Consider the following 10,150-nt stretch of genomic DNA (forward strand, 5'->3'; position numbering starts at 1 on the left):
TGGGGGGGGGGGGATAGTTTATAATTAATACTAAAAAGGGAATGGTGTATTTTCACTCCAGTGTCCTGGATGGAAAAAATTACACACTGGAACTTTTAATAAGATAAATAATTTAAGGCTTTAAATTATCCTTTTGAAAGCATGAGCTGGCATTTAAAATATTTTCACAATTTGAAAATCAATCCAAGAAATTGAAGATATAAATAAATATTTATAAACAAACCAGGTAAAAGCTCATATTTTCTTGAAATTCCTAAGAAAGTGAACTTTTATTCTTTTTTTTTTCTCGTTTTAAGGTTATAGTCAATGGAGAAGGACCAGTACACATGCTGAGGGAAGAAACAGGGTACTGGGCCTTCTACTAATTTAGCAGAAACAAATTTTGATTACAACTTATTTCTAAAATCATTTGAATGTTTACTTTTCATGCATGAGCATCCCCATCACCAATACAAGAATATATGATTTTTGCTTCCAGCAATGCAGAGAGAGATTTGGAAGTCAATAACTGAGAAGAAGAGATCTTGACCCACCACCAAGAATTCAATGTTAAGGCTTCAGTGGCTAAGATAACTGGCACTGCGGAATAGCTACTCCAGAATGACTTTTTCCATTTTTACCTATTATGAAATTTCAAATAGATTTTAAAGAGCCATATCTTCCCAAACTTAAATTATTTACTTTTTGATACTGTGCTTTAAAGCCTGACATCAGGACATCAACAGACTATGAAAACGTTATTTATCCTGTGTGTGCTCTAAGGCACAGAAACTGACTTTGCTTTCCGAAAGTGCCTATCGTTTACATGTATGAAAGAAAACATTGATTTTATATTCCAAAACATTGTAGCTGTCCTCAACAACAGCAAAAACTTAAATTACATTACTAAAAGAAAACCCCAAAAACTGTGTAGGTAATTTTTTTATTTTAAAAGATAAAATAGAGACAAAACACATCTTATACCCACTGTGTGCTTAAATGGCACAAAATGATTTGTTCTTGAGACTATGGCTTCTTGCTATATTGACTCATTTTCAAATGTCCTTTATTAACCTTAAGAACAATTGGAAATATTTACAGAAAAGAAAAATACAGAAGTTTAAATATCTAATATATTAAAATGAAGAGCTTTAACAACATATTCAGTTCAACTATCATCTAAAAGCATACTTGTAAGACTACAGCTAGCAATAGAGCCCTTCAAACAGGAGGAAAACCATCTAAGAAATTGCATTATTCTGTTTCCTGGTCCCTACTGGTGCAGTTGTTTAGGTGTTCTGCTGCTAACACAAAGGTCAGTGGTTTGGTTTGAGCACACCAAGATATGGTAGTCTGCTTCCATAAGGATTTACAACCTTAGAAACCCTAAGAGGCTTACCTACTCTATCCAATAGGACAGCTAAGAGTCGGAATACATTCAATAACAATGGTATAATGCTTTCACTCAAAGATTTCATTTTAAACAAGTATTTGTTCCCATTGAATGGCTTATCATATGCAAAAATACTTACAAAAACTCTTTCAAAGAAATAGCAAATCAAATGCTCCAAGTTACACAAGAATATTAGGATTCTTATGGGAGGGCAGTGAGAGGAAACAAGATGCATTTTTAAATCCAACTCTACATCCATGAAGTTTCTTAAGAAATTTCACTGAACTATAGCCCTCACTTTGGATACCATTAAATGCATCAATGAAATGCATCAATATCAGTACTTGGGAAAATATGTGTGGTGCCTAGCAGGTCTTAGTAATTGTTTTATTGATTTTTTAACTAATAAAAAACTAGAGTTCAAAACACTGTTCTTATGTATACAAATTCTAGAATTACATATAGAAAGAGAGAAAAGAAAGTATTTTTTTATTTTGCTTATTAAAATCAATTTACTCAGAAATGTTCCCTAATGGAGGTCTTCTAATTAATTTTATGTAGCTAGAAATGAACAAATTAGTAAGTTAATCTTTCAATACTTTTAAATTAATTTTCACTTTATGCTAAAATTGAGACCTCCAGAAATCCAGAAAGCTGAAATATAAGAACTCTACTCCTGTCTTCCTCTTTACCTTCCCACTTTGATTTTAGCAGAAGGGAAAACAGACAGCTGATACCTATGGTGTCAACATTTCTGCTTCAATAGCCTTTGAGGTCACTGCCATGCAGTGCTCAAGGGACCAGAAAAATCTGTTTATACTAACTGCCCATAAAAATGTGAGCTAAAACAATCCTGCTATGAAAATAGGGGCCACATATAATGTGGTGGTGGTGTGCCATGGAGTCACAATTCCGACTTAGTGTTTCCGAGGCTTTAAAGTTTCATGGGAGCAAAATGCCTCATCTTTCTCTTGTGACAATTTAGTGTTCTAGCAGAAACAGAAATATATATGGTCTTTCAGAGGTAGACTAAAATGAATATAAAGAATATGTTGTTAAGTGCCATCAATTCAGTTCCACCTCATAGGGACCCTGTTTCTGAGGAACAGCTGGTGAGTTTGAACACCTGAGCTTGAAGTTAGCAGTCCAGTGCTTATTCTGCAGTGCCACACCAGTACTCCATAAATAATAATTCATTATATTCAGATCATGTGGACTTTAAAAAAAAAGCTGGTAAAATATGTAGTCTTCAATCGCTACCTTAAAAAGCATGAGTACAATCCCGATTTCCCTTTCACGGAACACTGAATTTTTACTTTAGAAATTACTAATGCTAACCTGTGCAATTTAAGTTGTAATTCTAGTCCCACTGCTATTTAATCAAACACTATAAAGTTCCCCTGAAGTCAGGAATCAGCAAACTCAATCATTGACCAAATGCAACCACAGCCTAGTTCACCACCCATAAGCTAGTAACAATTTTTACATTTTTGATGAGTTGCTAAAAAAAAAAAAAAATCATGGAGAATATGCAACAGATGTACATGTGTTTATAAAGCCTAAATCTAAAATATTTACTATCTGGCCCTTTACAGAAAAAGTTTGCCAGCCCCTCGCTCATATGTACAATAACGCCTAAATCAATGTTCTTTCTCTTACTATTAACCCAAATATTCGAGGGGCTTCAATAAGTTCGTGGGAAAAAAATTCCATTATCTTTTAATCCCATTTTTTCCATGAACTTTTTTGAAGCCCCTTCATAATTCTTTTGGTGTTTATGTTTTATCTTAACTATAAATGCCAAAATTAGGGCAGGAAACAAGTAGCTACTTAATAAATACAAGAATATTCCTCATTTTGTTTAAATAACAAAATTCTTTAAAGCCTACTAGCAGATAACCAGCAAACTAAATACAGAAATCATCAAGGTTTCAAATTTTAATTATAAAAAATGGAGATGCAAAATTTATAATCTCTGCTATTGCAATTTTATTTTTTAAAATTATTTGGAATAGCTCTTTAAAGTCTTCCAAAAGCATGAAAATATCAAAATAATTTTAAAAATTATGAAGGTAAATTCATTCCTAAGCAAATCAAGTCTATTTAATTGAAAAATTAATAGATCAGAAGTTTAAATGCTGAAGCAACACAAATTACATAAAGGTATCAACACAACCAGAGATAATAAGAAAGATTGAGTGTTAGAAGGATGAGAATGATGCGGTTGTATAATTAACCCTTTATATTTCCTTACATTTTAATGCAACATTCCACCTATATGACTGCAAAGCAAATTTCTTTAAATTAATCCACTTACATATTGTACATCCCACATATATTTTCAAAACAAATAAGCAAGTATATAAAACCTAAAAATCTAATTTAAAAAAGATACTTTACTGATTAATTATGCATGCTGTGGTATATTAAAGCAGTAGTGTCAAATACCAAGAATCAATTGGTACTTATGAGGAAGTAACCATACAACAAGAAAATAAGGCACAGCTAGGTGTGGCGCTGTGGGTTAATGTGGCAGACTGCAAAGCTGTTTGAACTGCAAGGTTGGCGGTTCAAGCTCACCAGTCACTCCTCAGAAACCCTATATAGGGTTGCTAAGGGTTGGACAACAACAAATATATATACAAGGAGCTCTGGTAAGCACAGTGGTTACAAATCAGGCTGTGAACCTTAAGGTCAGCAGTTTGAAACTACCAGCCGCTCCATGGGAGAAAAGTGAGGCTTTCTGCTCCTGTAAAGATTTACAGCCTCGGAAATGCTGTATAAGTTTGCTATGGGTCAGAACCGAAAGATTTACAGCCTCAGAAACCCTGTACAGGGTCGCTATGAGTCGGCATCAACTCCACGGCACATAACCAACCAACCATATATATACAGGGTCGCGATGGGTCAGAATCAACTCAACAGCACTTAACGACAACAACAAATGTTAGACTTTTATCAAATGAGAAGTAGTGGGCTACACTGTGCAAGAGGATTCTGTAGGATAGGCACTTGTCTGCTAACCACAACGTTGGCAGTTCAAACCCACCAGTTGCTCCTTGGACTGACTCAAAGGCACTAAACAACAGTGAGTCCTGGTGGCGCAATCGTTAAAGTGTTCAGCTGCTTAACTGAAAGCTTGGCAGTTTGATCACACTCAGCAGCTCCACAGGAGTAAGACGGCGATTCACTGCCCTTAAGACTACAGCCTAGAAAACCCAAGGGGGCAGCTCTGTTCTGTCACATGGGGTTGCTATGGGGTGAAAATCAACTCCACCACACTACTCAAGGGACAACCTATGCTCCTAAATCTGCATCACCTGAGACCTTGTACGAAATACAGCATCTCAGATCCCAACCCCAAAACCTACTAAATCAGACTCATTACAACAAAAAATACTTTCCGTTGTGAAATGTAAACTAATATGTTCATTTTAAAAATCTTCCTCAAAAAAAAAATCAGATCACTGGTTAGAGAGGACCAGTAAAAAGGAAGACATAAACCAAACGTCTTCCCAGTCTCTGGTACTTGGGAATCGGTATGAATGAAATCTTAATTCTTCAAAAGTAATTATATATATTTGTGTGTGTGTCTGTGTGTCACACATTGTTTTGTGTCATGGAGTTGGTTCTGGCTCGTAGCAACCCTGTATAAGATTTCCAAGAAGCAGCTGGTGGGTTTGAACTGTAAACACTGTGCTAGTCCAGTGCTTATTCTACAGTGCCACTCCAGGACTCCAAATACATATATATGAGGCAGTTCTGACTCATAGCAATTCTGTGTAGCTTTTTTTAAGTGCTAGTAAAATTATCATGAATATTTATACTATTAAAAAACAATTGTCCAACTATAGAAATTCAGTTTTTTAATTCCAAAACACTTAAAATAGCATTTTTTGTTTTTCATTGTGTACTAAATTTGTACAACTAGGAGGAGGTACATATATGAATGTCCACATGCAATATTTACTACCTAAATGATTTTTTTTACTGCCTCATAAAATTCAATGAAAGTTCTAGAATACTTGCTTTAAGTGTTTTCACTATGTAATCAGTTGTTCATTGATTTTTGTAAATTATATTACAGAAGATAAATTCCATAAAATTAGTTTTCTGGGCTCACAGTTTACATGTAATCAGAAAAAGCCCAAAACAAATGTTCACTTTCCATGGAACATAAACTGATGAATCCCTTAATATATGAAAACGCTATTCCATAAAAAAATTTTTATATTCTAGGATTTTTTTTTCTATATATATTAAACAAAAAGGTTAAAATGACATCAAGTGAAATTATTTTTATCTAGGGAAATTTTTACTTTTAAAATGAAAATAGTTTTTGACACAAAATTCAGGGTCCACTTGGCATTAAGTTTTTATAGAAAAATTCAGTAAATGAGTACCTAGGAATTTCTAAATATGCTCTTGCTTTAAATATAAACCCCTTCCCAAAAAAACACATTATTAAAAATTCTGCCAAAGTAAAATTCTTCATAGACAACATAACTTAGAAACATGACATAATACCCTTAAAAACACTTCTGAAATAGGAACCCAAGATTTGTTGCCCAGTTCTTTGTCATTATTAGATTTAAGAGTGTAAAACCCAACATCTCTTGAATTCTAAATATCAAATGTAAATCCAAAATTTTTAAATCCAAATCCAAAAGCAGTATCATGGGCTTTGGATTAAGAATTACTACCTTTGCATATCCTTAAAAGAATATCAAATAAACATTATTTCCTTTTTTCCTCCCATAATGGAGTGAAAAAAACTGATAAATCACATTAGTACAATTATGCTATTAGGTATGCACATTTAATAATGCTTTTGAGCTCCTGATTCTATGCTATTAAAATATAAACTAGTACATTTTGATTAATGATTGAAATCAATTGTTATTAAAAAGAAAAAAAAAAAAAAAAAGATTTGTATTTGCTTCAGTTTTACTTACCTGTCTTGTCTTTGCTGATGTTTCAATAAAAGGAATTCCATAACTTCGTGCTAAGTCCTGAGCCTGTTTTGTGTCTACTGTTCTAGAAGGCAAATCACACTTATTTCCTACTAGGACCATAGGTACATCTTCAGAGTCTTTAACTCTTTTAATTTGTTCTCTGTAGAAGAAATAATGTTACAGCAGAGACATATTAGTAACTGAAAAATATTCCCAAACTTTTGTTTCATACAATTTGGCTGAAAATTTTATATAATACAAACATTTCTTACCTCTCTAATAAAACTACAATAAGAGAAGTTCATATGCAGGTAGGCCACAATGATAAAAAGTTCTATGCCTTATTTTAAAAATACAATCTTAGAAATAAATTCTCATTTTTTGACTAACTATATAGGTATAGTTTCAAATTATTTTTAAATAAAAATATGAATTGTAATAACATAATTTTCATACTTTTATCAAAGTCATATTAATATATTTATTTCTGTGAGGATAGCATTGAGCTAAATGCATTGTTTATTCTGCTAAAAGTCCTTTTTGTGTTGCTCTTTAACAATGTGTGTAAAATCTTAATTTGCGGGAAATTATATTCCTTCATAAATTTAGATGAATCTCAATCTCAAAGATTCTAATATAGGAGAAGGAATAGGAGTCAGAATTGGTTCAAATCTCTAGTTCCTTTACTTGTAAGCATATAGGTACAGTATGGGCCTCCACAGTCTTGATGTAATATTGTAGCATAAGCACTGGACTGCTAACCACAAGGTTGGCAGTTCAAACCCACCAGCTGCTCTTCGAAACCCTATACTGGTTTCCTATGAGTCAGAAGCGACATGACCCTATACTGGTTCGCTATGAGTCAGAACAGACATGACGGCACTTAACAACAACAACATACTAATCTATACAAATACTACTACCCACCCCAATTTATTTTTCTGTATTAAAACAGAATGAATATTAACAATAAAAGTAATAAATGTTAGTATGATATAATTTTAAATCTCTTAATGAGGGTAACTCAGTGACATATGACATAGCCAGTGAGTGGATATTAAGCAAATGTAGTCACATAAAACCTCTGTCCTCAAAGGAACAGAATATGAAATACATTTACAACTATTTTAAAGTTTTATGTAGACTTGCCATATTCCTAAATATTTGCACTAATTTAGCAATCTTTTGTGGTACTGTGGGTTAACGCACTGGACTGCAAAGTCATTGAATTGCAAGGTCAGAGGGTCAGGTTCATCAGCCGCTCCTTGGAAACTCTTATACAATGGGTCGCTATGGGTCTTAACCCTATACAGACTTCATGGCACATAAGGTTCAATTCCAATAAATGTTACCCAAAATATACTTGATTACTTTTAAGGCTATTTGAGTAGTACCACTTTATGTTTTTGTTTATGGTATTCACTTTTATGATGGATATTAAAAAGTTCAAGTCTCTTTCTCTAGCACAAAGTGGACAAAGCACAGACGGTTTTGTAGTCAAACAGGCCTAGATTCACTCCCAGCCCTACCACTATCTATGCAATCTGTGACAAATTACTCAACAGCTCTAATCCTCAAAAACTTTAATTTAAAAATGGGGATACCACCTATCTCACAAAAATTATTCTAAAACTGAAATTAGGTGATACAAGCACAGTGCTTAGCCAAGACTCAGTAAGTGGAAGCTAGTTACTCCCTGATGCCAATTTATTACATTTACTCCATGACCTGATACAGCATTAATATACTTTATAATCCCAATTCTGCAAAGGTGATGCTACTCCTCTTGTAGGCTGAAAAAGCTAACACACTATTTTAAGAACTGAATGAATGAGCAAGCTACACAGCGTAAGTTTTTACTTCTATTTTTCTCTTTGGTTTAATCTTAATTAATAATACAAACTCAATGAATGATATTAAATTTTAATACTGCATTCCATCTCAGACATCACATATTGTTCTTTAACAATGCATATCATAAAATATTGACCAGTAGAGTGAAGAGCTAAATACTTGCACTAACAATTAAGCCTCTGAAACTAGAAAAGCTTTCTAATTCTTTTCTCCTCAAGCTCAAGTTCTAACTTCATACTGCATTTTATCCTAGGAATCAATCATTAAATCATAGGAAACGGCCACTTTTACAAGGAAAAAACTTCTTACTATTGCCAGTTCCAATGGTTCATCCTAAAATTAGTAGAGCTCTTTAAGACTTTATCATATTAATCTTGTTACTTATCACACTCCAAGCTTCATTTTAATTTGCTACCTTTTCTTTACCGTATCTTTCTCATTATTTTTGGTTATCATTTTAAAATATGTATTTTTTAAAAGTCTTAAATCCTTTTCTCAAAGAAAATATAGAAGAGTTCCTAATCTTTAGCTTTACATACAGATCTGGTGGCAAGATTGCTAAGTGGTTACGAACATAAACTATGTAGTTAGACAGTCTGGGTTTGAGTCCAGGCTCTGCCTGTTACTGTGTGACCTTAGGCAAATTACTGAAGTATCCTTTGCCTCATGTCTTCATCTGGAAAAGGAAAACAACAGCTCCATCCTTGAGTGGTCATTTGGAGCATTACATACATTAATGTATGTAAAGAATTCAAAATCTTTCCTGGAATCAAGAGTTCAGTAAGTAAATTACTATTTAAGTAATTCATGGACAATTCTTAGAATTCTACATTATAGTTTAGAACTTGTCAAGCTTGAAAACAATTCTTAACTCTACCATTTTAACAGCACAGTCTCTAAAATTCTCTAATGAGTCAGAGTCCTTACAATATTGCATGTTCTACTGTATTCCACCACACCTCTCTCCCCCATCCCAAAATAAATAAATTGCTGTAATACAGAGAACACTGTTGGAACATGTTCTTCATCAAGAGTTCACACCTGAATTTCCTAGGACTTTTCTCAAAGTAACCATTACGAAGTCCTAGTCCCAGAAAAATGAAATTAGAGTTTACAAAAAGAATTTCAATATGAATATCTGAAAAAGACTCTTGATAAAGAACTACTCTCTTAAAGAATAAACTAGACTTTTTTGTTCTAAAGCAATTCTGACATCAGTGAAATATCCTTCCTATTATAGTTACATGGCTTTTTGTACCATCTATTACATAGCATTAACTTCTAATGACCTATTAGACAATTATTGGGGAACTGCAATATTCCAAAACTACCAAAGTGAATTAATGAGAATCTGTTACTTTCTCAAAAGTCACAAAGCAACTTTCAACTTGAAAATTCTTCAAGTTTGGATCACATTATAATTGGCTCACTTGATATACACCCACCTATAATGGTGAATATCTTCAAAGGATTTAGTATTATTTATGGCAAATACACAAAGAAAGCCCTCCCCAGTCCTCATGTACTGGTCCCTCATTGCACTGTATTCTTCTTGACCTGCTGTGTCGAGAATATCCAAGAGACAGGTTTCTCCATCAATTACTACTTGTTTCCTGTAGGAATCCTAAGAAGGGAGAAACACAGTCGGGATTATTACAGTGTACCGTTTACTTTTAGAAAGGTGTTATGTAGATTCAACAATGCAAGTGCACGTATTAATAACCAAAAGAGAAGACTCAAATTCACTACAAAAGAAAATAATGATCACAAAAATGACATCCTGCTACCAACTCTCATTCAAGTTCATTTAGATGACAAGAAAAAAAAAAAAATCAACTTACAAATAGCATATTTTTATAGAAGTAATGTGGGCACTATATGCCTTTTGCCAACTACACAACCCCTTCACACATTATTTTTCTAAGCACTTATGTGTCTGGGTGCAGTACATGTGTATTATTGGGAAAAA

The 10,150-nt window shown here is 33.3% G+C and overlaps 1 protein-coding gene across 2 annotated transcripts in view; it reads right to left on the bottom strand.

Annotated features, from left to right (window-relative positions):
- Positions 1–10,150, bottom strand: part of KRAS (Kirsten rat sarcoma viral oncogene homolog) — a 41,167-nt gene that overhangs the window by 10,329 nt on the left and 20,688 nt on the right. For both annotated transcript variants that reach the window (XM_006866954.1, XM_006866953.1), the window contains 2 exons: positions 9,627–9,805; positions 6,328–6,487 (listed from right to left, as the gene is read on the bottom strand). In XM_006866954.1, the coding sequence (XP_006867016.1) occupies positions 6,328–6,487; positions 9,627–9,805 (339 nt within the window). The remainder of the gene's footprint in view (positions 1–6,327; positions 6,488–9,626; positions 9,806–10,150) is intronic.

The sequence above is a fragment of the Chrysochloris asiatica genome, unplaced genomic scaffold (genome assembly GCF_000296735.1).
Source record: "Chrysochloris asiatica unplaced genomic scaffold, ChrAsi1.0 scaffold00098, whole genome shotgun sequence".
Lineage (NCBI taxonomy): Eukaryota > Metazoa > Chordata > Mammalia > Afrosoricida > Chrysochloridae > Chrysochloris > Chrysochloris asiatica.